This window comes from Zonotrichia leucophrys, chromosome Z, assembly GCF_028769735.1.
Source record: "Zonotrichia leucophrys gambelii isolate GWCS_2022_RI chromosome Z, RI_Zleu_2.0, whole genome shotgun sequence".
Taxonomy (NCBI): domain Eukaryota; kingdom Metazoa; phylum Chordata; class Aves; order Passeriformes; family Passerellidae; genus Zonotrichia; species Zonotrichia leucophrys.
Window position 1 is genome coordinate 63865064 of NC_088200.1, and position 27996 is coordinate 63893059.

The 27996-nt window shown below is 41.8% G+C and overlaps 2 protein-coding genes across 3 annotated transcripts in view; one reads left to right on the forward strand and one right to left on the reverse strand.

Annotated features, from left to right (window-relative positions):
- Positions 1–15358, forward strand: part of SNX30 (sorting nexin family member 30) — a 49876-nt gene extending 34518 nt beyond the window's left edge. The window contains exons 5-9 of one of the 2 annotated variants that reach the window (XM_064735916.1): positions 33–228; positions 910–1109; positions 7256–7342; positions 12647–12799; positions 14947–15358. In XM_064735916.1, the coding sequence (XP_064591986.1) occupies positions 33–228; positions 910–1109; positions 7256–7342; positions 12647–12799; positions 14947–15006 (696 nt within the window). In that variant the 3' untranslated portion in view covers positions 15007–15358. The remainder of the gene's footprint in view (positions 1–32; positions 229–909; positions 1110–7255; positions 7343–12646; positions 12800–14946) is intronic. The other variant, XM_064735917.1, reaches the window with a different exon arrangement.
- A 5872-nt stretch (positions 15359–21230) lies between these two features.
- SLC46A2 (solute carrier family 46 member 2) lies at positions 21231–27434 on the reverse strand. The gene is made up of 4 exons (XM_064736273.1): positions 26065–27434; positions 24478–24561; positions 22717–22873; positions 21231–21288 (listed from the first exon to the last, which is right to left on the reverse strand). Exons 1-4 carry the CDS (start codon positions 27122–27124, stop codon positions 21231–21233), a joined length of 1359 nt encoding a protein of 452 aa, XP_064592343.1. The 5' UTR covers positions 27125–27434.
- Between the last annotated feature and the right edge of the window lie 562 nt (positions 27435–27996).

Consider the following 27996-nt stretch of genomic DNA (forward strand, 5'->3'; position numbering starts at 1 on the left):
TTTGTTGTTTGTTTGTTCATTTTAATTCCTAGGATCTTAATGCCTACAAAAAGCAAGGAATGGCTTTGCTGTCAAAGATGGGGGAGTCTGTCAAATACGTTACAGGAGGCTACAAATTAAGAAGTCGGCCACTGGAGTTTGCAGCCATTGGGGATTATCTGGACACATTCTCTCTAAAGCTTGGTACCATTGATAGAATAGCACAACGGATCATCAAGGAACAGTTGGGTAAGGACACAGGGTGTTCCATCATAATACTCCAGGTCGAATGTTCTGTGTCTTATTCTGAGTGACAGAATGATCATGACAATTTGTGTTGATGATTCTGGCCTGTAATAAGTCACACACAGGGCAAAATCTAATGCCTGTTCCAGATTTTAGAAAGGCCCAAAACCTAACACAGTATCTGATATTAGCTCAATTTAAATCTTGTTTTAAAGCTGAACTTTTTATACCAACCTACTGTCTTACTGGAGTAATTTTTTGAAAGATTTCTGGAGTAATTTTTTGAAAAATTTTTGAAAGATTACAGGTGAGATAACATGTAGATTTCACCTGGAGGAGTACAAATGGAATTCCTAGATGAAGACAAGCTTTACAAGTCTATCTTAGTAGAGTTAGGTTTTATGTATGTTTAAAAAACTGGCCTTGGCTACTGCACAGGTGCAAGAGTCTTTGTATTGGAAGTCTGTAGGAATGGTAAGTTAAGAAAGAGACAACTTGAACCTGTCACCTGTGCAGCCACAGAGCTCTATTAGTCTGTTAAGAAGCTAATGTAACACAAGCCTTGACTCCCTGTGGGGATTAATGTTATTCAAAATTGTTGCGTGATTTCACCTATTTTGTGTTTGCTCATCTTTGTGCCTTGCTCTTACTCTGTTAATCTATTTTTTCATCTGCCTCTTGTAGAATACTTGGTGGAACTACGAGAATATGGACCTGTTTATTCAACCTGGGGAGGGCTGGAGGTTGAGCTATCAGAGCCACTGGAAGGAGTATCTGCTTGTATTGGGAATTGCTGCACAGCTCTTGAAGAGCTCAGTGAGGACATGACAGAAGACTTCCTGCCTGTGCTTAGGGAATATATATTATATGCTGAGTCCATGAAGGTAAAGAGAGCCCTGTGGCAGAAAGTGCTGTCGTGTTTGCCTGGAATTAGCAAGTTCATTTGTTTTGAACAGTGAGAAATTGTGGTTGTGGGAAAAGTGGGGAAGTAAATAATACATTAAGTAGGAGGATATTTTCATAGTCAAAACAAAGCTAGGTGTGTTTAATAGCAGGGTACAGCATGAATAGCATTATCTGTCTGCTCTGCTCTTCAGTCAAGTTAGGGTCAGTATTGCAGGGGGTACACAACATGTGCACCCTACAATAACCAATGAGTTGCCCCTTCATTGGCTTGGCAGATGGTACTCTATAGGAGACTTCCAGTGGCTGCCTATAATCTTTCTTTGAATTGAAGCTAGTTGCGCTTCAGCTCTTCACTACTTCGCTACAGAGTCACTGTGGGGTCCAACAGGAATTACAGCATTAGCAGTTTATATCATTTGTATGAAGCAGAGTTGAGTGCCTTGTTTTAGAACCATTTGTCCAAATGACAGATATTGCTTCCTCTGTCATCCCCATACCCAAGGCATTATATGTCTGTTGTTAAGTTCTGCATACCAAGTAACTGCTTAAAGATGGTATTCTGTGACTCATAATTTTTAAGAATTTGATGTTTTACTGCTTATGCAGACATAATAAAAGCTACTTTAATGTGGGTTTTATTCTCTTGAAGTTATGGAGCGTTGGTAGTCAATCACATCTAATGGGGAAAAGAATTACTGACTTAACTTCACTAAAAAATTATATCAAGGACTTTAGTTTATCCATCAGAGCTTTTCACATCTTGCCTGTGGCACAGTATGTGGCCATATGTATATACCAGTCTCATTATGGGGTACTAGCAGACAAGTTCCTTCTGAAGACTTACCATTTGGAACAGCTGTTACAAGGCTGTGGTATGCACTCCTTTACAGATCTAATGGCCCAATGTAAACTTACAGTCTAAACATGGTAGTCCTTCTCTGTCTTAATGTCATCCTATGCTTCTCAAACTGAGAATTTAAACACTTTCTTGTAGATGTCTTTTCCCAGCTTCAGGAGTTGTACATCTGTGTGGTTAAAGTATTTTTGCAGGTGGCTTTGCACTAATTCACTGGCTATGTTCTTTGCTTTTGTCACCATGGATTTGGCCCAGCATAATAAGTTGTATTTTCTTTATGGGTCTATTAACAGTAAAGTATTGCTTGAACAGAGTGAGCTGTAGGAAGCCTTGTCTTGGGATGTTTGGACTGTAGGAATTGGAGGTGGATGGAGTGTGATTACAAATAAACAGAGCATGAGGCTAGTGATTAAATACTTTAACTCAGAACATCTGGCTTTAATGCTAAAAATGCCTACCAAAGATGGCATCTGAAGGGGCAAGCTGAATTGTGAGAGGTGCTCTTCAAAAATACAGCAGGGGAAGATTTTTTAAGCTGAAAGCCAGGGTTTCTTCAGCTGAAGAGGTACTTTAGGCAGATAACCACCACTCACCACAGGCAGAGCAGCATTTCAAACTTGCACCTAGGCTTCCTTTTGGTCTTTAACAGCCCTTTTAGAATGGCACTGTCTCCAAGTCAACAGTTACTTTACTGTCTAAAGTACTTGTTCAGCTAAAGAAACCCTTGCTTTATAGCTTGAACTGTTTAGACTGTTGATTTGACTTTAGTGCTCTAAAGAATTATGCTGTTTAGTGTCTGGCTTGGACATCTTATTAGCTTTACTCAGTCTAAAAATTTGGAAACCAAGAACAAAAACTACTGTTAGTCAAGACAGACGGTTTGTATTTTCCTTTCTTCTCAAATAGCAAAACTGAACTCTCTCAGCTTCTACAAAGTGCAGTTTTCTTCTGTTAGAAAACATCAGCCTGTTTCTGTTTCTGAATGAGCAGCTACTGAACTGTCCTTGCAGAATCTGTAACCCTAAGTAAGTAACCAAGGTTAGTAAGGAGTGCACCCTTGGAGTGCAGGAGACTTTCTGTTGAAAGGGTGGTCCTCTTCACTAGCAGTGCATTCCTCTTTATCAGCTGCTGTGAGGACTGCTTGTGAGATGAAAGTCTGTTTTGTTCTTTCAGAGCATATCTTCTGCACAGGGTACTTGATGGAAGGTAACTCCTCAGGAGTTCAGTGAAACCTTGGTTAGCTTTCTTTGTTGTACACTGTACCACTGGTGTAGGTGTGGGAACATGATCTGTGGAGCAGTCTATAGCTGAATGTCCCTTGAGTAAGAACTGCCAGATTATTGTCACTGTTCAGAGACGAAGAGACCTTGATGTCTTCAGGAGCACTGTTGTTCCTAAGGAGAAGAGCCTGAGGGAACTGCACCCCAGTAGTTCTGCTTGAATAGAATATTGGTTGTTTCGAGGGAAGCCTAGCCTCTGGATTTGTTTGAAAGATTTGCAGAACAGGGCAGAAGCTGGTGTTGTGTCCTTGAGTTAAAATGTGTGCTGGAAGTGTCTGGAAGAGATCCTTTCCAAATTACTTGCCTTGCTCAGCACTGGTTGGGCCACAACTGTATTCAGTTTTTATTCCTGCTGAACACAAATAAGCTGAAGCGGGTCTGGAAGAGGACCACAAAGCTGGTCAAGGGGCTGAGAAGCCTGTTGTATGAGGAAGGGCTGAGAGAGCTGGGCATGTTCAACCTTGAGGAAGAAGGCTTAGGGAAAATCTTATCACCACCTAACCAGTATTTAAGGATTGAGTACAAATATGATTAAAGCTCCCTTTTCACAAGGAGACCCATGGAAAAACAGGACAATTAGTGCAAATTACTCTTGGGGACATTTTCATTGAACACAAGAGGAGAATTTTAACAATGAGAATAATCATCCTTTGGAATAATGTGTCCAGGGAAGTGGTGGATTCCCCAACACTGGACACATTTAAGATCCAGCTGGACAGGGTGCTGATCCATCTTGTCTAGACTGTACTTTTGCCAAGAAGGGTAGGATGAGCTAATCCTTGAGGTCTCTTCCAGCCTGGTATTCTATGGTTTCAATTACATGGCAAGGTGATGTCTCAGTTCCTGGTGCAGCGAGGCCCTTGTCAGCAAACGTGGTACCACATTTGCTGATGTACATTGGTGTTGCCCTGGGAGGCATGTGCAGAGGACAAAATCTCCTGTACATGATTCAGTGCAGATATTAGGATGTTACATGACTTCTGTTTGCTCAACATTGCTATAAAGGTTTATCATGTGACATGATCCCCTGGGGTGTTCTTGGACATTACTTTCAAGGCATGTTTAAAGCAAGCACCACACTAGTAGGTAACTGTGTCTTTAAGAGAATGGAGTAACTAGAGATCCTCTTGTGATGTTTAGTCACAGTAGGAAGCTATGGAGCGTGCAAACAGGATTGAAATTTAAATTTGTGTTAAGAGGCTGATGGCAAGCTCCTGAAGCTCTGTGTGGGCCAAGGTAGAATGTTTCAACTAAATACAAAATAGTGAAGGACCTGCTGAAACTAGGCTAAGTCTTTCATGCTCAGACACCACTGGTTTAGTTCTGACCTGAAATAACTGAAGTGTGTTGATTGAGGTTTTTTAGTTTTGAGTTTGGTTTCTTCCAACTTTTTTTTTTAAAAAAACTTTTTTTCCCTCTGAGTGAGGCCTTAATGAGTATTGCATGGTCTGTGGTAATTTTGAGGATACTTGATGCAGAGCTTTTCATAATTGCTGCTGAAGTATCAAGGCATCAATCTAGAACAGAGGAGATTGCTTAGAGGTGCCAGAGGAAAATATGGGACAAGTGAAAGGGAGGGCAATATTTTTTTCATTACCTACAGGTCAGCCATTACTGGATACTTAAAACCGTATTTGTCCGGTTATCTCGGCTGTTTGAGGGGCCTGGAAAGGCCCGGGGTGGCCTTGGGGCAGCCCGCGTATCGAAGGACGAGAAGAGGCTTCAGTTCTTCTTTCGGTTTTTATGTTTATTAATTGTTTATCTAAAAGATGTTCTTTCAGCCGAACAGAGATCTGCTCAGCAGTCAGCCATGAGCACACTGTCTGCCCTCCTGGGCAGCCACGTATCTTTATACCCATTGTTACGTGTACAATATTTATCATTTTTCCCCAATACCATTTATTCTTATAACTCGGTGCACTCCCAGTAATAACCAATCCAAAAATGCCACCGTGGCCAAAGAAGATGGAGGAGAAGAGGAAGAAGAAGAAGGACAGGACACACCCCAATTCCTCCATCTTACTCCTCTAAACCCCCTTGTACATAAATCTTAAACCTTGTGTCTCACTCTCTAATTAACTAATCCCTTCACCATTCACCCTGGTGAAGTCCTCCTATCCTCATCCTGTGTAGGGTCAAAGTGCAGCCACCAGACACTTCTGGCAACATTCCAGGAGTCCCGAGCCCCCCCAAGGGTGGTCTCGATGGCCTGGCATCTCAGGACTGAAATCTTGAGATCCGACACGTATTCACAAGCTCATTATTAGTGGTCCCCAGTAGGTGCACGTGAGCGCTTAAGGGGAATTAAGACACCTGTTCTTTGAATCCAGTTTACCAATAACTGTTAATCCTTGGCTACTCCTGATATAGATTCAGCTTCTTGCACTAACTCCAGGCTTCTAAAGGCAAAATGCAATTGCTGGAGGCAGTTGTTTTCCACAGAAGAAATTTCAGTTGGTTCAGGTTCAAGAGGCAATACAAAGTAGAAATATCTATTAAATCTCTCAGACTTTTGTTGCATTGGTAACCTCAATCACTTAAATGCCATCCCACATAGTTGCATAGATTCCAGAAAGAAGGGTCAGTGTTGTGGTTTTTCAACCAAATGCAACCAGTGGTATGATTCTGCATCCTTTTTGGAAAAAAAGGGAGAGTTGAGCTCTTGAAGGTGAATTCTTCAGGTTTGCCCTCTTTTTATTGACTAATCTAATAGTAGCTTTGTGGATGGAACGCCATTCCCATTCATAATGGATTGAACATCCCTACTCTAGAGCAGCTGCATTGGTGACCTTCTCTTGGCTTAAGAAGGAGGAGAGGGATGATGATTAGTAGATATATGTATGTCCTTTGTTGCTCTTAATTAGATCTAGATTGGCTGTTAGAGGAGCTACTTTTTTAAAAGCGTGTTTCTGTAGGCAGCAGTGCACATGACTGGTCCTGTGTTACTAGCCTTGTCTGGACCTGTTGCAATGACTAGTTACCACTTGGTGTCCTAATGGGACAATTCCTTCTGGGTGGCAGAAGGGAAGACTCAAAGCCAAATTAGCTGCAAGAGAATTTCAAACTTACGGAGAGTGTTGGTTGACTTCCCTCTGAGCACTTTTAATAATAACTTTGCATCAACAGAGTAATTAAAAAATGCCAGTTATTTCTTTCTGAAACCTGAAGTGGTAAGTTGCCTGCTCTTGCAGACAGGAAGCTCTTTATTTTTTAGAAAGACTAATTCCTATGGTTATTTTCAAACTGTAAGATTGTAATATAAACTTGGTGAAGTTCTTTGTGCGTTAGTACAAGCTAAGGGTAGCATCTTTGGCTCTCTATTTTGAAAATACTCTGTCAATAAGATGTTTACTACTTGAGAAGCTCTCTCAGGCAGTAGTGCTTTTCATGTAAATTGTCCTTTTCATAATTTTCTTTTTTTTTTAATGAAACCAACAACTTACTCCCCCCCGCCCCCAGCTGATCTAAAATAAAGGCTTGCTTTTGCTCTTAACACTAGAATGTGACAGCTTCCTTTAAAGGATTCTGAAGAGTCTTTGCAAGTGAAAAGGGATTTGTAATACCTGCTGTGATGGTCTTCCTGTCTCTTAGCCAATGCTGTTGTCTGTCTGCTGCTTGAGGATATCCGAAACTTTACGTTAGTCCTTGTCAGCTTTGATGGTTTTGTTTGTATCCTTTTCATGGTAGTAATAGGTCAACTGATTAATTGAATTTACTTGCTCAGGATTATATTAGTGGTTTCATGATTGCTTCTATATTGCATGCCTCCAGCTTATCCAAATGTTTAATTTTATCTGCCCCTGCCGGCTGATGGAGAGCAAGTGCTGTTCATTATTAAAAGCTACTCCCTAAATGCTGTAAAAAAGTATATCTGGAAGTCTGACTTTGGGCTTACTTGGCATTGAAGATGTATCACTTTAGAGTTTCTTGTGGCCTGGGGGAAGGAACAAGAGGATCCCTTCACAGATCTCTTTTCTCTTGCCCATAGAATGTTTTGAAGAAAAGGGACCAAGTTCAAGCGGAGTATGAAGCAAAACTGGAAGCAGTAGCCTTGAAAAGAGAAGACCGTCCAAAGGTTAGCACTTAAAATTGCTCTACAAAAACAGTTTGCACTTACAGTACTTCCTGAAAAGAATGGAGAAGCAGAACTTGCTTTTTTCCTGGATCTGGGGGCTTCTTTGCAGTTTAAGCAGTTACCGGCACAACAGAAATTTGTTGTTGGCAAGCTGGTGTGAAATAAAGACCTAAGTATAAATATACATAACTTGTCTAACAACTTCTGAACAACTGGTCTCTCACAGTTCAGAGCAGGATGACTCTGTAACACTTCAACAACAGACAGCAGTCAGTTGGACTGCTCAGTGACAGGTTAACAAAGCAGTGGTAGAACAGTCCCTGGTGACTCAGCAGTATGCCAGCTCTCTGAGTTAAAGTCCTATCCCTGGCACTGTGAAACTGTATTGTTCCAGAACCCTGGGTTTGGCTGTGGAAAACTCCTTATTTTGCCCTTTCTACTAGGGAGCTCTACCTGTGTGATGCTGAACAGAGATGGCACGTGTCACTGGATGACAGGTTTTGGCTGGGCACCATGCAAAAGCAAACCTGTGAACTGATGTGCTTATGCTGCCACCCGCTTCTGCATGAAACACAGTGCAAGAGCCTTTTCTTAAATCACTGCAGCTTTAACTGATGATGGCAATAGGGTTTGTTCCTTTCCTCTGCTTGGAGGCTTTTGGTTTCCCTTATATTTGTGTTAATAATTAATGGGTGACTTTCCAGTATTATGACTACTATACAATAACGTTCACTCTACAGTAGGTTCACATAATATTTTGAATCTAAGAAGCTGAAGAGGATGAGAGCACAGAAATGCTAAAGTGTTTTTCTGATCTTCTGGCTATAAAAATAGTGCTGTACTAGGTGTTTTGTGTTGCTCCTGTATTTGGATCTACTACCTGCCTCTCTGCTGGCTGGTGTGGTATACACTCAATTTCCTCCATGTAGCTTTGTATAAACAGGTGCTAGCAGTTTATCTAGGATCGAGGGAACTAAAACTAGCATATCCAGCAAGCTGGTTCTTAGACATTTCACTGTACCAATCTTGCGCATGTTAAAAGTCCTTTGTATCTCATACCTCAGAGGGATTATTTTGAATAACTTTTGGAATACTTTTTTGAATACTTACCTCTTCAGAGTATCAGAATATTTTTTGGCCACTGTTTTATCTTTTTGTAACATAAGTAGTTTGTGTCATTTATGAGATGAAGTTGAACAAACTGTTAGAACTCCTTGCATGTTCACAAAATACTATCTCTGGGGTTTTCAGAATCTTTCCAGCTGGAGGATATGTCGTTACCTGTAAGAACGGATAGCTCAGAGCTGTGCCTAGAAGCACATCTTATATTCAGCAAGGTCTCCTAGCTATGACATGCTGTAAACTAAAAGCTGGCAGAGAGTTGCAGTCTCGTCCCGCGGCCACAGGAGCTGACGGGTGCCGGCTAGCCGCTCCCAGAGTGACCTCTGGAGACCACGAATCCCAGCACTCCCAGGTTCTCTGCGAGAACCCCCGAGCAGTGGCTCAGGCTGCGATGTGGTGACACAGGCGAGAGCAGGACTGCAAAACACTGAGGTGAAGGAAGGAAGGAGCAGACACATGTATGGGTACCAAGGCACTTTACTGACGCAGGCGGGGCCAGTGACAGCGTCAGACAATGACTGCTGGGGACGCACTGATAAAGGGGATGGGCGTGATGGGAGGAGACACGAGGGAACCAATGAGCGAAGCCCAGGGGAGGAGTGAGGGACACAATTGAACCAATAAGAATGGCACAAGGGAGGGAAAAGGTTCAGGAGACAAATCATATCTTAAGTAAGGGATGATTGACATAGAAAATTCTTGAAATAAAGGGTGGGGGGATAGTTACAATGATGGACAGGTAACTGGTGGGAAAATAAGGGATAAACAACTCAGGAACAAACCATTATGAGGGAGAACATGGGGGGAACCGAGGGTCAAACTAAAATCTTAACTTATAAAAATAACCAGCTTTACAATAAAACCCATATAGAACACACAATGCTACAGAGGGTCATGTTGTGGAATGACGTTTGTCTTCCTTGGCATATTTGCTGATTTGGTTGAAATTATGTAAGAAGATCCCAAACAAAACCTTAAGAGATCAAAGACCTTTTTTTAGATCTTGAAAGATAAGCCTATCACTACTTAAAAAATCTCTCACTGGAGGGCATTCTGGGACTCCTGTGCACACACCCAGCCTGGCATCACAGAGCTCACCAGGTCATTAGATTGTTCTGGCAGTGAGATCAGCCTAGAGCTCAGTGGGCTATGAGTGCAGAAGGCTTGTAGTGCTTCTGTGGCTCTCTGTCAGCAGGTACTGCTCAGAATGCTGAAGCTTACACCAAAAGTCACCACAGTGTGGGTGGTGTTTAGCAGTAGCATCATGGTGTTTGTGTGGTGTCTGCACCCTTTCAGTTTCTTACGTGTGCAGTGGTGAAATGCCTCTCACCCATTTCTGACCCATGCTGGAGCTGATTTTGCAGTAATCTAACCAGCACAATAAAGGATGGGTGTGGTTTTGTTTTGGTGAGATGAAGTTTGACTCTGATGATCTGTTGTATTCTGTCTACCTCAAGGCTTTGAAGTGTGGTGATCTATGGGAACAGTAAATATGGCAGTGCAGAACTTGAAGTAGAAGGTGGGGGGAAAAAGGCCTTGTAACAGATAACTGTTTCCCAAGAGCTAGGAAGGTAGAAATATCTTATGCAAAGATTGGTTGTCTAATTAATGCTGGATTTGTTGTACTTTTGGACCGTTTGTTACTTGGTAATGATGATATGGAAGAGTTTTAAAGTGGACACGCTGTTTGTAATTGACCACACCAAATTACAGATATTAGGCAAGCTTAGATTTTAAGAGAACAGAATCATTGTGAAGAGTGTTAGATGCAGAAGCAGAACTTTGTATCACATATGTACAACTTTATGCTCAGTTCTTGCCTGTGTATACCTCTCTCATCAGTTGAAATTGACTACTAAAATAGTCCTGGCCCCTTTAAGAGTGTGTTGGAGTTTCAACAACAAGTTTGAGGGGTTTTTGAGCTATTAAGTAGTTGAGAGCAGGTATCAGTAAAGAAGTAGAATTTTCCCTGAGTCCAATCTACTGTCTTCCTGGTTCTTAGTTGTTAGCTTATATTTAGTGTCTCCATTGGTAAAAACAGATAAAAGTATCAGCTTTGATGCTTCAACTTAGGCTAAATTTGATGACAAACATATAATATCACTTTGCATTTGAGTTTTCACTGATACAAAGTGCTTAAATGCTATTAATTAATTTCAAATTTTGTTGTAACTACTGAATTGCAATTTATGTACTAGGAAGCTGCAGTTTGTCAGGTAAGGCATTTGCACACCCAGATAGGACTGCTGCATGTGCAGACACTATTGTCATGATGTCTTTGGAGACTTAGTTGGAGATAGCTGCTGTTCTTAATGAGAGCACACGTGACGCATCTCCTGACCACTGAGTTATCCCTGTAGCTCTAAACTCATACAGCCCTCTCAGCCTGACCAGCCAGAGACTTGCTGTGAGAAAGAACAGATTTCTGCATGTCTTCATTGTGGTTTCAGATCCTGGCAGAAGAAGGAGGGAGCTGGTGAGTGCTTAGAAGCTAGGTTAGTTAGACTGGGAAATCTTGTGTGGTTTTGTTTCCAGACTTCATAAATATTTCTCTTGATAGCCTAGCTTTCCCCATTAAGATAGCAGAGTACTTATGATGCAAGGCATACATACCTTGAGGGGAGCATCTCCTAAATCTTACAGTCACTGGCTTGGTTGTTCTTGTCTGCAGCCTGTGAGGAAACTTCATCTGGAGTTGTAGCAGAGTGAATTCTGTAGCCATAGGTAGAGTGCTTAGACATGGCAGGGAGAAGAAGTATCTACTGAACCTCCAAGCTGCCTGTAGTGTAAATTCAGTTGTGTGAATAAAAGGGAACTCATATCCCATGAGTGTAAAGAGCTCCTGCATGTCAGACAGCTTGGTTTATTGAAGAACAGATGTAAGACCTTTTTTGAGAATTAAAGTGATCAGTCCTAATCCATGTCCTGGAGCAGAAACACAGTCAGTGTGTTTCTGCCTAAATTGAGTACCATGCCAAACTGCAAGATAGTAGCCCACCTCAAACTTCATGTAGGTATCCATGAAAAGCTTCTTTCTTATGAAGTCTGTTAATCCTCTTCCTTCTTTCAAACCCTTCAGAAAGGGAGTTTGCTAATAAACTATCAAGTACGAGAGGAGCTACCACAAAGTTCTTCAAATGTTCTTCATTCTGTATTTTGCCTTTGTGCAAGTCACAGCTTTCAGAGCAAACGTTCACTTCTCACTTTGGTACCAGGATTCAGGAGTTTCTTCTTCTGCGCTCATGGGCATGTCCTTACAGGACTCCTGTCTGTGTGGACCACGGAGCAATGAGAAGGGGAAAAAAGGTGTTTGTCTTTCCTGCTTGAGGAAACACTAGTAAATTATTCCTGTATTTGCCTGCTGATATACATTACATTAGTTAAAACATAAGCAAAGAACACCAACTTAGTTGGTCTAAAGTGTGTGTACCTTTAGACCAACTAAGTGAATTGGTCTAGAGGTAGGCGAGTGACTACTGTCAAAAAATCATTTAAATCTCTACCTCAGCTTGCAGCAGGCTGTCCTTCAAGATGTCGTTTGTTGCTTTTGCATGGTTGCATGTCCATTGTTGAGCCTAAAAGTCCATGAGCCAATCCCATGTTGATGATCACGAGTGCTGTGCAGTTAAATTTTGTTCAGGAAGCCTGGAATGTTGAAATGGAAGCTAGAAACTAAGGCCTTAGAAATTTTATTCTGCAGCTGTCAATACCAAGATGTATCCACCTTTTTTGATAAACCTAAATGTTGTTGTTATATACACACTTGTGTAAATTGGGGCATTCCTACTGAAGCTGTAAATGGGAAGCAGAAAAGCTTGCTGTGGAGCCAAGCTGCTTAGTTTGAGCACTAGAAAGTGACCTTCAGTACCACTACTTATGCCAAATGGTTTTCCTGTGCCTTTAAAAGATGCTTCGTCCACACCTCTCTATCTGGCATGGAGATGGACAAGCACAAGCGCTCAAAAAAGCACCTCAAAAAGCAGCAAACAAATTAAGCAATCTCATATCCTCTCTAGTTCAGAACCATGGCTTTTTCCTTGCAGCCATAACTCAGCTGATTCAGGATAACTACTGCTTTGTGAACTTACCCTTTCTTCTGTAGTTCTGCTCAGTAAGGTTTGAGCTAATTCAACAATCTAGCACTCTTACTGACAGTTTTAATCTTCATTTATCTTGCTGCAGGTACCCGCAGATGTTGAGAAATGTCAAGACCGAGTAGAATGTTTCAATGCTGACTTGAAAGCAGATATGGAGAGATGGCAGAACAACAAAAGACAAGACTTTAGGCAGCTACTCATGGGGATGGCAGATAAAAACATCCAGTACTACGAGAAGGTATGTGTCACTGTTGGAGCACTGGCCGGAATGAGATTAGTATATTTTCCTCTGAAATTGTGATAATTCTTCAGGAAATCTTCACACTGTCTTGAAGACAAGAATATTAGACATCTGAAGCTGCTCTTTGTCAGAGTTGGAAGGTGTGGTCAAGTGAACTCTGTAAGACTAGTGGTCTTTTGCAAGTCAGCACTCTAACAGCGTTTTATCATGCATGCTTGTCGGTTTTGCACTTTTGAATTGAACAAATTACTGAGCAGCAGCAGTAGTGATTAAAAAAAACCCAGAATTGCACATACTAGTAATACTACCAGAGTAGAAAAATCCCTTGATTCTGCCTTTTCTGAACAAAACTACATGAGTTAATGCACAGCCACAGACTCATATATAGATTACATCTGCTATGTATAAGCTATTCTAATTCCTGTCCCTTTGTGCATCATTCTGTCCCTTGTATATTAGTCCTGAAAACACCTAGCCTCTGCCCTTTTTCAGTTGGTGCATTTGCACCTGAGGTTTAGTGTTAGATTTTTTTAATTTTTAATTAAAAGGACGTTGACATTTAACTGCATATGCTTCCAATCTAACTTTCCTTTGTGCTAGAGCAGTGCTGCCCTGTGCAGTGGTTGATACCATAGATCACAGAATGGTTTGGAAGGGACCTTAGAGGTCATGTAAGTGTCAACCTACTGCTAGAGGTAGGGATGCTTTTCACTAGAGTCGGTGATTCAGAGCCCCATCCAGTATGAACCAAAAACATTTACAGAGATGGGGCATCCACAGCTTCTGAGGGAAGGGTGTTCCAGTGTTTTCTTATTCTAAAAGTAAAGAATTTCTTCCTAATTGTCTAATCTAAACCTGCCCTCTTCCAGTTTAAAGCACTGTCCCTTTTACTATCACCACTAGCCCTTGTAAAAAGTCCTCCTCCAACTGTCTCATAAGCCCCCTTTAGGTGTATTAAATATTTATGAAATATTAAACACTGCTAGAACTACTAGGCTTATGCATTGCCTAGTAAACTGTACTTAATCTTGTCTGTTCATGTTTACTCATCTGTTTTACAAGCTTCTTCCTGTGCTAGGTTACCTCTCCATGTAATATTATATGCAGTACCTTTTCCCCTTCCAATCATAGTTCATAACTGCTCACACAGAACTTCCTTCACCCTGGTCTCTCAGGTCGAAGGCTGCTGTGGAGGAGAATATTAGAGACTTCACTGAACATCCAGTAGTGCCTCTGCAATGACAGTTAGATCTGTACATTAGTTTGGCTTTTAGCAATGAGGGTTTTTTGGTAAAAAAGTGTCCAGTCACTTCAAGGTACACAACTAAGAGTACCCTATTCATCTGCAGTGCAATCAGCAAGGTTAGAAGGAGGATGTCTGTCAACAATGACTTGTGGATATAAGAGCTGCTGATGAGTTTGCCCAATTTCAGCATTTAATAATTTGGATTCCACGGTCTGCATTTGCCCAGTTTGACTTGTGGGTTCTTTGTGGTTGAAAGACAGTAACAACATACAGTACAAGGATTGTAATAAGTGTATGTGTCTGGGGAAACGACTCCAAAGCCTGGCGTGGCTTTCTAATAACCCAGAAGCTACACTTATAATTCACTATACCAGGCACTACCAGTTTGTCCTCTAGTGGAATTGAGTCTCATAGCCATACTGGAATACACTGTGTCTCAGAATTAACTTCCCTAAATGCATGTTTTCTTTCAAATAAGTTTGCTGGAGGTAGTCTGTAATAGCTGCCATTGTGTCCAAATCAGCCTTCACCGACAGTCACGCCACAGAGATGTACATTTCTACTCAAAACAGTTCATCTGCCTAGCTGAAAGCTGTGATATTCTTTAGCTAGAAAAATCTAGGTTAGTATTTGGGAATCCTGGATGTTCTGATGATTTTTAATGGCTTGGGCCACCTAATGACTTTGGAAAACTTGAATTTTTTGAATTTGTTGGGAAGGTTCAGCTGTTCTAATGCTTCCTTGCTGTTTGACATTCTGGGTTTTTTTCCCCTTTCTGTAATAATCTGTAAAGACCCACATTACTTTTCTTCCACTTGCATGCTGTTGGTCTGGAAGGGTTGATCAGAAGTCACATGAACTGATATAAATTAAATTTTGTAAATCGTTCTTTCTTCAGTGCCTTACGGCGTGGGAGTCAATTATACCACTATTGCAAGACAAGCCAGAGACCAAATAAGAAGTACCTTCATGGACAGTCTAGCACTTCTGTGCTCAGTACCACTAGTCATACTGGAACTGTATGGAAGACTCTTTTTGTTAAGTTAACTGAATGACAGCTGCACTTAGTTTTTCAGAGTATCTGTTCCAGCCTATTTGAATTTTTTTCCTCAATTTTTGTGTTTAAACTGGGGTATGTTTCATCTTTTTGAGTTATCTTGAATGGTTCCTTCTTTATTCTATGGAGTGATTGGGGTTCACAGAGAAAGTGCATGGGGATCTTGATAAAATTTACCTCTCTAGTCTGGAAGGAACTGATGAGTGGAACACTAAAAAGATGAAAATAAAACTCTACTGCAAGGTGCCAAATGACATCTTTATTACCATTCTGTTTTGTTTGCTTGGAAAAAAAAAATATTCCTATGTTACATTACTCCCTAACCAAATCTTCTCCTTTTTTTTTTTTTTTTTTTTTTCTCCTGAATGGATAAAGAAAGGCTGGGAGAGAAGAGATTATTTTCTGTTTTACTACCACCCGTGTGCTCCCTCTGGATGAAATGGTCTCTGTAGACTTTTCTGTCCAGGAGTCAGGCTGGTTCTAGACAGACCATACCAACACCAGCTGCAGATGGTTGGTGATGGAAGCATGAACTGTGGTTTTTGTGAGTGTGGCATGCTGTTGGTTCATACTGAGTATCTTTGTTTACCTTGGTGATTATGAAGTAATGTCAGTTGACTGAAGTGTACTTGTGACTGACTTGGGGATCAAAACCAGCTTAGCTACGGGAACGAGTTGGACTGCTGCCTTTCAGGGGTTGTGGGAATGGGGAAGGATGGGTCTTTAATTTTCCAAAGCTAGCTCTGGAAGTTGCATGGTGGAGATCTCTTACACCATGCTTTATATATGGGTTTTACTAGAGCCACTTTAGGCTTGGTCACCTAAGATGTCTGCAGTAGTAAAAGTAGAACTCTTTCCTTTCTCCACGCTTTCTTTGCAGCAACCAAAAGCCAAAAGGTGTCAAATGCTTCCTTCCACCAAGCATCAGAGTGTGTGAAACTTGCCTTAAATGGGTTAGTGGGGGATAGATGGGTACCCTATTAGGTTCATACCTGTCTCTGCTGAACCACGTGGCAAGTTTTTTAGGCCTACTTTTGTTACAGATCTATTTTCTTAGTAATTTCTGTTAGCCTTTAGAATTGCAACTGCTTCTGCAAGTCCTTTTTTTGTCCTTGCTCTTGCAATCCAACCTCAAGTAAATGCCTGCTTGGTGTTAATGGCCTTAGGCCATTATGCTGCCGTGATTTAACAATCCTAGTGAGGGGGGTTGGGACTCATATGAGTGTAATACTGGGATTAAGGGCAATAAATAACTCTGTGCTTACTTTCTAAATTGGAGTGATTACTTGTTCTCTGGCAACGTTCTTGCAAAGAATGTGAGCAGTGATTGATTTTGTGCAACTTCTCTGCTCTCCTGTAACAAGGTACCCACCAGGTACTAGTTTGATTTGGAATTTATTCCTTCATAAAGACCAACTGAACATGCAGCCACCCTTCTCAGCCTGGTGGCTTTATGGAACTCTCAAGATGAGTTATTGCAGCACTGTGGTAGCTGTCAGGCTAATGAGATGGTGCTCTCTGCATGAAAAAGTAAAATATAAGACATTTTAAGAAATTTTTCTTTTTTGCTCAACCTTATTGTCAGCTCTGCGGTACTAAACAAACTATGTTTCTTGTTTAAGATCAGTTTGTCAATATGCACTTTTTGGTGTAAATGAGAACTCTGGTTTAAGTTACTGTTAGGTTCAGAATCACAGACTCCCCTTGTTCTGGGGAAGTACTTAAGGGCATCATCTTGAAGCAATCTAGAATAAGCACTTGCATACTCTCCAACAGTTTGTCCTTCAGGGTTACAGTCTTCCCCATTTTCCACGAAGAAACATGAACATGCTTTTTGACTTAGTTCAAAAAGAATGTGGAATAAATGGAATTTTGTTATTGACTCTACAACATCACTGGGATTCAAGCAAAATATACCTTGAACTAATATTTAGTCAGTCTTCCCACCATCTTAGTAAAATAAACAGCACAAGATGAGTAGAAAGAATGGTGATTTCTTTCCTACAGGTGGTTTCATCTGATGCCTTACAACACTAGGGGAGTCTTCCTGCTTTGCTTTATGTCAAACTGAAATGGGTGTTGCTTTTGGGGAGTTCAGCAATTAACATCACAGCTGTTCAAGAGAAGCATAATGGACAGTGGAGAGTGCCAAGTGAAGCTCAAATCAGCATGTAACTGTTGAGGCTGGAGCTGCTGAAGATCGAGCTACCTTACGAGATCTGGACCGAAACCTCTTAAGCTCTTACAAAGGCAGTAAAACTTGGCATTCAAAGGAAGAATCCTCTGCAAGAGGATTTGCTGCAGTGTAATAAGGGTGTGCATAGGTGGGTCTCAGTGCCTGCAGACTGTGGAGTGATCTGTTCTTATGAAGAGCTGTTGTAAATCACAAGGTGACTGAGGGAGAGGCTGTGGGTGAGGTGTGGGGAGGATCCTGATTGTGATGTTTGGGGCAACCATGCCAGTCAGGAAGAATACAAAAGTTGCAGGAAATTCCTGTAAGATGCAGGGTGACACTTGTATCACATAACTGCTGTTAGAAGGGAGTTGAGTCCTGAACTGACAGTGAAACTCTTAATATGTAATCCTGTCGTCCTTGTAGAATGAGTCTTTGCTTTGGATGGTCTACACTTGCCTGGGAGAAACAGAAGGTGTTGGTGAAGGGAAGCAGGAATACTGCAGGAGCTTCATCTTTGAGTCACTTGTTGAATGTTAAGTCACTGAAGATGACTCTCTGCATGTGCACCAAAGTGACAGCAAAAGTAGTTGGTGCCCTTTTTATGAACCTGTTTAAAATGTGGTTCTTTCAGCAGTCCTTAAATCAGCCCAGTTTTCCTCATAATCTATAACCGGGGCAAGGCCCTCGCAGGGGATGCATAATTCACTGCTGCCCAGTTACTTCTGTATAGTTTCTGTGGTGTTTAGTCGCCTCTTTCTTCTGTTAAGAGGCACCAGCACAATAAAGCAGGCACTGAGCTCATTTCTATGCTCAGTAATGAACCATGCATTGTTCATGTATACCTTTATCAGAATCTAAATCTTGCAATAAACATAGATGTTAAAACATCATGGCTTTTTCAGGTATACATTGAAAAATGAAAAGGTAATATGTGTAGCCCTAAAGACACAAAGAGTTTTGGTGTGAATTATATTAAAGAATAAAGTATGGATTCTTCACTGAAATCTACTTGGATTTTTGCTGCACTAAAACTTATTCTGAGGATAAAGTAGTGGAATAACTGATAGAAACAAAGCAGGAGTGGCAGAGACAGTTCTGTGAAGGCACTGTGCAGTAGCCTTGAAGCAGTGGCTCTGCATAGCCTGTTCATGAAACATTTCTTCACCTGTCAGTGCTGCAGATGCAAGGGTACTAAATAATTCTATCCCAGATAGCAGGGACCGTTCATTACTTTAACAGGAGCCATGCTTTTGTTAAACTTGTGCAATTTAACTGGATATCATTATGATTATTGTTGCAGACTGTTGAAAATCCTTGTCCTGATTATCACTGTACAAAATTGTATAGATTAAATTAGCTCATTAGATGTTCTGTCGTCTTAAATTCTGAAGGCAGAACATTCTTTCCTTGGGTGTATTAAACTTTTACTACAACAACACATAGGGAAAATCAGGACTTTTTTTTTAAAGACAGGCAAGTTGCTACTACTTGTTGGATTTTTGTTTTCCTCTTGTGAAGTAAAACTGGGGATCACAGGAATAAACTTGCCTTCTGGCAAATTGAATGTGGCATTTAAAACTTTTTGGGAGTGCTCTTGAACCAATTTACAAACGAAAATGGCAGTGCTTATTTCTCTGCTTAGCACTTGAAAGTCCTGCTGAAGTATTTGACTTGTAGAAGTACTTAGTAATGAACTGGACAGGTTTTAAGGTTGCATGCCTAAAGCACAGTAAATTTGCAGAAAATAATGAGCTTTCCAAAGAGGCACAAGTAGATCACCCATATGTAAATGGCATGCTAAGACAAGGCTAGTCACTGTCCTAGACTACTTTGAAGGTCTTGGTATTCCGTGCTTTGAAGCTAAACCATTACCTTAACCTGGTGCTGGGATGTGTATCCATACCTTCAGATCAAGCTGCACCGTTGTGGCCAGTGCAACATTCCTACTGCACAAAGAGACAAGTTGCTGAGGGCCAGTCTTACAATAAGAGCCAAAGGGCTTTTGTACAGAACACAAAAATAAAGAAGCACCGTCCTTGCTCTCGCTTCTCTGTGCCTGTATCCCTCTGTCCCTCCCTAAGGTCTGGAGAGTTGAGAAGGCAAGCTGGCTGTAAGCTTCACACACTGTGTGGAAGGTGTCAGTGATGGGGACCAAACTGACTGATTTGGTGCTGGTTCCTTGTCCAGACTCTTCTGCTTTCACTCTAAACCCACTCACCAGAACTAGAGTCACTGTTCATACCATTAAAATACAAAATGAAAGCTGTGAAAATACTTGTCTCTGTGTGAATTAGCTAGTAAACAATGTAAAAATGGGAAGGAGGCTTTTGTTTCCTGTACTTGGTCAAATCTGGCAACTATGCTCTTGTTCAGACTCACAGGCTAGGAAATGTCTTGCCTTCTGGTGCTGGCATGTTTCTATACCCTTTCATATATCTCTTTAAATATACTTTGTGCATTGTTTACTATGGAGATAGTATTGATGGAGGAAAATGCTTTGAGGTAAAACTGTTTGTAATTCTATATTACTGTGTAATTTTTTTTAAAATGCACCATTTGTTTACCTCAATTAATTTAATGGAATGGACCAATAAATGTATTAAAAGATGACTCCTTTACTTAGAATAAAGTTTCATTTTTTGTGGTCTTCCCTGGTGAAATGATGCATGTGCTTATTTTGTTAAGCAGCTCACTATCTTACTGCAGAAATACCCTTCCCCTAAAATCTTCCATGGTTGATCTAAATAGAAATCATCTGACCTGTTGTTGCATTACTTCTGGTACTGAAAGTGAAGGAGTTGAGGAAAGATTGGAGGGAGGAATGGATGGGGGGGGGACAGGGTGACAGCAACTTCCTCAGAGGCAGGGATTGTGTAATGGTGAGCCAACTTCTGCTTGCTATACCCCTGGCTCAAACTGAAGCTGCCTGATTTGCCTCCAGATTATTTCAGTTATTTAAGGGCTTTTAACTTCCCTTTACTTAGTCCAGGACCTTGGAAGCCTCTAGTCAATTAGCATGTAAGCAGACACATCCTTGTGAGACATGCCACACTTTTGACTGATGTTTGGATTTATGTCACATCATCTCATGCTAGCTGCTGTATTGTATGAGGTTCCTTCCCAACCCAGATAAAAGCTTTGGTAACACAGTAACTATTACATGGTATTAGAGTCCCTACAATTCCATAAATCCTGTAGGAGCTGTATGCTGCACTTAGCTGTTCTTTACCTGTGACAAGAGTAGCACATTGTGGTGGTGTGAGTTGAAACACCAGCATTAGCTCTTGAGTCTTAGTCCTTGCATGAGCTCTGTTGAAGCACTGTCCAGTGTGACATTCTCCCAGAAGTCAGGGACATGAACATCTGTTCAGGGGTGTTTTATTGTAGGGATTACTAAAGTTCTGTTAATCTTACATATTTTTATGGTGTTATTTCTCTATTTAATGGTCTTGTACATAACATTAATTGGCTGGGCTGATAACATCTGCCGGAGATGGCGAGCTGGTGTGTCCTGCTGATGGACCTGTGCATGTGGCATGTGGCTTGCAGCTCTGTTTCATCAGCCAGAGTCACAGAACTGCCCTGAGATTTCTGAATGAACAAACAAGAAGGAACTAATGGAAAACCAATCCTCTGCTTTCCGCTTCCACTCTGAACAATGTGTCTGGAAATGACACTTTCATTTCTAGCCTATATCCTTGTGCGTCTTTGGTATTGCTGACCAGCATAGCAAAGAGGAGAATGCTCTGAGGACTGCTGGTGTGCAATAGCTAATGCACATACTATACAGGATGGGATGTGTGCTGCAGAAATAACAAGGCAAACATCTCTTCTTGGGCGAGAGGCTTAATGGCTGAGAGGTTGTGGCATGCTGTGAAGTGGAAATACAAATGCTCTGTATCCTATTGTGTTGGTAGGGACTAATGATAACAACCAGAAGATGCCTCTGTTACTCAGTCAGAATCTCAAGGGAGCCAGTGGTTGACCTTTGTTTGATGGCCACAAAGCTGTAAAGAACAATAAAAAATGCAGATAGTAAGAATTAGCAAACTACCTTCTCAAACTTAGTTTGCTCTGTCCACATCTATATCCTAAACTTTGCTGGGGTATGTGGAGCTGGCTGCGTGCTAATGGCATTCCTCTCAATGGTCTGCCAGCCGCTCTTGTGTGCATTCAGCGACATTGGCACCATCTGTCATCCCTCACTTCAATAACCTGTATTTGTACTGGTAATGGTGCTTCTATTTGAAACCTGTATTAAAAAGCATTTGAGTAGCTAGCAGTGACCCCTCTAGAGAGAGGGTTGCATATAAGAAACAAGTCTTTAGTGTCTGGAAGATCTGAGAAGGAAAGCAGAGCCAGGGGAATGATGAGTAGAAGTAGCCTTCCTCACACTAGTAGTCCTGAAGTCACTGATTGTCAAATGCATTCACAACCCCAGAAATCCTTTGGTGCTCTGGATGAAACAGAGGTGGTGGTGGAAGAGCTTTCCTTACAGGCTCTGCTTCCTGTCTAGGAGGTGCAGCTGAATTCAGTATACATTGTGCTTTTAGACTTTGTACTACTCTATTTTGCTTAAACTACAGCAGATCTAGGCAAGAATTTTGCCTAGAGTCAAGCATTAGCCTGTCCAGTACATGCCTTACATCTGAATGAAGATATTCTTCTTAAGTGGATTAAATACTGACATTATCACAGTTCACTTCATACAGAAAGAATCTTGATGTTTTTGGTAAAGCAGCAAGCTGGAGAGTCTTGGGGAGGCTCTAATAGACAAAGTGAGACTTAGAGGGAGATCCTTCAAAAATTCTGTAAAAGTAGGTGGAGGGGTTGTTTCAGCTTTTGTGCTTAAAAATTGTTCCTGAAATTGTATTTCGCAGCAGTCACTCCATGGTGGTACAGTTGGGCAAATTCAATGGACCAGAATTTTCCTTCAATTTTCCTTCACTGTGGTAATAGTGTCTCTTTGAAACATTTGAGGAAGACTGAAATTATTCTTTTCTCAATGGATAAGTAACATATAATGGAATTTTTACAAAACATTTTACTTTGTGTAGGGTCATTCTTTCATTCCACTTACTACTATTTTCACAGTACCAAACAATTACATTTGTGTGAGTGCTTTGTCTCCTGGGATTATCTGTTAAACTGCCAGATACTCTTCCTACAGCAATTCATGTTACATTAAACAAAAATAAGATTTAAAAAACCACTGGCTAGACATTGCAACTTTCATTTTTTGAATCTCTTTGATATTTGTCAACTCATTTCTGCAAGTTTGGTTTTTTCCCTTTTTTTAAAAATTCGGTTGGTGTGGGGTGTTGTTTTCTTTTTAAAATTCTTTCCTATCTGCTTTATAAATTTTAGACCTAGAATCAGGAAGTACAGAGAAAATACAGCATGTCTTTTTCAACAAAATCTTTCCCATTTCTTACCTTAAAGGGAGGAGACTCAGGCAGCCAACTAGAAAAGACAAAATGAAGCAGAAGCCGCTGTACCAGTCCAGTGTGTTTTGATAGATCTTGTTGTAGACTGTAGATGTCACTACTCCCGTGGTGACTAAAGACAGCTGCAGCAGGACAAACACCTTACCTGTAAGACAAGAACATAGTTTGTTGCTGGAGATTAACAAACCAGCTGTGGTATCTCTCTGACAAATCCAGAATCACAATTGTGTAGTCATTGCTCCGCTAATACCAGATGGCATGAGCTTGTATCTGCTTCTGTTCTAGACAACAATTAAATGATTTTTCCTTTTAGGTGTCAGACAAAAGATTCAACTGGAAAACTGTCTGCCTAAACAGTCTACATATAAAGGTAGCTACTTGTAACAGCAGCAATAAACTGCTCAATAAGTGCTCCTTTTCCTAGAGGTAGAAAAATAGTCTAGAGCTGTCATCTTCAGGAGACATTTGAGTAAGGGTCTGCTTCTGGCCTAGGCCAGAAAAGTGGTTCACAGGATTGAAATTACAATAATGCCTGAAATGGAGATGTGTGTGTGATTTGTATGATATTTCATGTGGAAGAAAGGCAGAAACTGAATTCTAGTTGAAACCACTCTTTACTGAAGGGTTTCTGTCATGGTAAATGGGTGAAAGGGAAATAACCCAGCCTGGCAGGGACTCGCAGACTGGGGGCAAGGTCAGGGCTGTATGCTGAGCTTGCTGCCCTTGTAGCATTCTGCAGCCACTCAGCACCAGGAGATGAAACTGCGACCAGAAGGCAAGTGCTGCTCTGTGGCAGGGTCCTACTCTTGGTCTGGACTGACACCATCGTCATGTGCAGCCCATATGGCTCAAGATAGAGATTAAAAAGGTTTCATTTATAGTGAATTATTTGGGATGTGAGCTGTGCTGTTTGTGGCAGGGAGATGATTTTGCTATGGTGAATGTTGAGGGAGCACAAGCGGTAGGAATGAACTGGTGACAGAGCAGTGTCGTGTTCGTATGGCTGAAAGGAAAAGGATGTGAAGGATGCAGAGGAAACTTGTTTCGAGCAGGCATGAGCAGTTGTGGGCCTGTGGTGCTGTTTGAATGAATGGCCAGTCCTGTATCTTGTGTCTAAATCTAGCTCATTGGGGTAAGGTAAAAATGGTAGGCCTTAATATGCTGCTGTAAAATACATTTTACTAATTTTTAATATGTAATTTAATGGAAAGGAATTCCAGCCTCTATTCCAAGAAAGGTCAATTTTTATGCAAAAGTTATTCTTTGTAGTTAAATTAAGTGTGACAGGAACAAATTGCAAACACCTGAAGAAATGTTTAGAGAGCATAACTGAAAAATAGATTAAAATTATCCATCCTTCCCAAAGCTGGAGGTAAAAGAAGCCAGATATAAATGGTGTGACTTCAACTCAATGTCCTGCTTTTCTTGGTTCTCCCTGCAGTACTGTGTTTTTGAGAAGCACCTCAGCTATTTTCCCTACCTTTGAACTATGCACTGATTGTAATGTTTTGAAGTATGTGCTGAAAATTCTGTTGATAAATGATGATGCAACCAAGGACAAGAAGATTGGATGTGAGAATCTTGTCCAGCAAGTTTCTCTGCTTCTCCCTCCCTGTTTGTGGTATCATTTCCTCTGGTATTATTACACAAAGCACAGATTGCAGCAATAACTTACTTTTCTCTCAGTACTCTAGGATGAATAAAGGGATTTCAGGGGGTTTTGGTTGGAAAGGTAACCAAAATACTCACCATAGGATGATCCTTCAACGTGCTTAGACAACATGGACCTGATGGTTGGTAACGGGATGAGGGCAAAGAGCATCACTGCCCGTGCTGTAATGCAATGAATTTTGAGTTATCACCAGTGTCTGCTCTTTGTGATCCAGCACAGCCACTGCTTTTGAAGATTATACGCCACTGGCTTGGACAGATACCTTGTCTCACCTTTTCTCTGCTAAAAAAAGCCACCTCCCATTATCAGAGGTCCTTTTCCCAAACTAGACGCAGTCTCTTGTTCTCAGCCAGACATCCCAGCATAGATGGGGTCCTCCCTCTTCTTTGAGATCCATGAGGATGATGATTTAAGTTTTAACATGCAGAGAGCCCTCTGTGCTACACAGCCTTGACAGGAACAGTACATTCATAACACTGCATCTGTCTTGCATCTCGGTGCTTCTGGCTTGCAGTATTCTAGCCTGTCTCTACTGTGAAAATCTGTGGGGAGCTGGAATTACCTTCCTGTCAGCAACACCAGCTTCAGTGAAGACTTGGTCCATGTCTAGTGTACCAAGGTGTTTCTGCAATGCAGGGAATAAGCATCCAACACACTGCATAGCAGCAGGCTTTCAGGATGAAAATGAGCTGAATTATTAAGCAAGCTTTTTTATTTTCTACCTAATTTTTTCCCCAGCTTGATTGGCTAAACAAACATTATATCTTAAATCTTAAAATCACTCAGTGTTTGGCTTAGTACACAAATACAATATCCTATCATCTTTCCCTTTAGAAAAACTTTGTTTAATTTTCAATTCCCTGTTCCCTGTAGGGACAGACAGAAAAAGCACTTCAGAGTGTTTATCTCCAGTGTCTTTCTCATTTTGAGAAACAAAACCTTAAAGCCATGCAATAGATAATACTCTGTGAGATAGATCTGGCACAATGCATGCAGTGCTTGGATTTTGTTTTTCATCACAGGTCAGCTCCCAGAAGTAAACTTGCCTTTCCTTTATCATGGGATGCTGCCCCATCTATTGTTACCTGTCCCTTAGTAATTTATCTAACAGTGTGAGATCTGTAAACTACATTATTGTGGTCTTTTACAACACCAATGTTTCATTAAGATTCCCTTCAGCTGTGCCTTCATATGATAAAAATAAATCACACCTTAAGATGTTCCCATAATAGGAAGCCTTTGCCATTTTGCATCTGTTGTAGCCTTAAGCCTTGCCTCAGAGGAAGCCAGTGCTTCCTATTGCTGCAGTGGTGCAGTCCCACTAGTACACGGAGTCAGCAACAATTCCCAGTCTCCCAGAGTGTGAACACTGCTCAGATCTGGTCTATGACCAACTGATGAATTACAAGTCAATGAGCCTTAAACTAATCCTTGGCAGAAGTGTATGCCTCCTCAGGATATTGTGTGCTGAGTCTTAAGAGTACTAAGGGAGATGAGGGGAAAGAGGAGTAAAAAGAATGCTTTCTTGCAAATTGTTCCTGTGATGATCTGCCTAACTCCCTGCTTGCAAATTTGTCACAAAGCAAAGCAAAAAGCCCTTCCAGTGATGTTGAAACACCCATTTCTCAGCTGTATTTGCTCATGTGCATGACTGTTCAACTCACCAATGTAGAAGAGGAACGTCCACTGCACGAAGGCCATGATGAGGATGCCAGCGCTGAATGAAGCTACTCCGATCATGATCATGGTAATATCCCTCATGTATCTGGAGAACACAAGCACCCCTAGGAAACTGGTAATGAAGATCACATACCCAGCAGCATTGCCATGGCCAATCTCCACAGCGTTCCAACTTAAAGGTTCCCTGAGCAAGAACAGTGGGAGTACGTTCATGGCACCAACCACAGCCAGGTCATAGAGGATTGCTGCCACAAACAACAGGATGATGATGAGCTTCGAGGGTGACACTGGAGTGAAGATGCTGCTCTCTGAAGGCTGGGAGCTCCCTGCTACCACTGCTTCTGGTAGCTGACCACCCACCTCCTCTGCACTCTTGGCTTTGGCTGGGCAGGGAGCTGCTGGCTTGGGGACTGTGAGGACAAAAATGCTGTAGAGGAGACAAAAGGCATAGCAAGCAATGCTGCAGCACACCAGCACAGTGCCTTCTCGGTAGCGGTTGCTGAAGCCAACAAAGAGGTAGCCAGATGCCATGCTTCCCAGAAAGCCAGCCAGGCCATACACCAGTTCAATAATGATGAGCCGCAGAGACCTCTTGCTTTCAGAGGACCCCAAGGATCCCAGAGCCATGATGCCTGCCCAAAGTGTGGTGAAGCCTCCTGTCAGCCCATTTAAGGCAGCAGCCCCATACATCACCTCTACTGGCCAGCCCAGCAGAATCAGGAGGAGCAGGAGAGTTTTGGAGCCCAAATAACCAAGAAGAGGGAAGCAGATGGGGATCTTGCGATGTATCCTGTCCCCCAGCTTGGACAAGCCATAGGCTGACACCAGTGGGCTCAGGCCCAGAACTAGGTTGTAGATGATATAAAAATTAGATACAGCCTTCTGCTGAGCATCTTCCAGGACATGGGCGGGAGCTGTGCTGTTGGTCTGGTTGTAGTAGTTCTTCACCACCAGCAGCAGCGCTGTGTCGTAGAAGGCACTGGCCACCTGGGAACCCGCGACCACCGGCTCAATCCACGTCCTCATTGCCATTATTCCCACCATGCTGCTAGCTGCCACCTCGTCTTGGAGAGAGCTGCTTTCAGCAGCGTTTAAGGAAACAGCATGTGAGGAAACAGCTCCTCAGAAGGTCTGCTCTGGAGGCATGTTTGGAAACAAGCAGCGAAAGGTCCGCCGGGCCGCACAGGACTGGAGAGTTGTGCAAGAGATGATCTGGCTGGCAGGATACTCGCAGCTCACCTTGCTATGTGTACACACACCTGCACATCCCTGTGCTGCTCTGAGCTCTGGCTCACCCAGAGGCTTTTGTACAGCCAGAGAACGCCCTGCACTTGTCAACTGCTGCTGCTCCTCTTCCTGGTGTAGTTTCAACAGAGGTCAGATGACCTGGGGAATTTCTCTCTCCCAAAATAGGAAGTGAAAATGCCCTGATCAAGTAATTGCTGTAATTTGGGGCAGTGGTTTGTTTTTTGTTTGTTGACTTTTTGGGTGTTTTTTTTTCTTCTTTTGATGTCCTTCATATGTCAGAGGACTCTCAGAGTGGTTGTGGGGCAGGGAATGGCTGTGTGCCTTTTTATCAGATAATTTGTGAATTCCCCTTTACTGCCAGCTCATTTTTCTTTTTTTCTACAACAAATATGACATTGTCTCTTTTGCTTTTACCTGCTTCTGTCTTCCCTGTTGCTGCATCATGCCCCTTATGTCATTGTTGTTTCACTAATGCAGTCAGGAAATACACCAAAAAGAAATTAAAAGGCAAAAAGTCTGTTTCTGGTAACCTGTCTCCTGTGGCTGGCACCCTGCTTGCTGCATCCTTTGGCTTTACAATGTGGGAATTTGCAAGAGGAGGCAATTTATCCAGAGGCATCAATGACCACTGTGTCCCAGTAATCAGCCAGCTCACCTGCAGGCTGAGG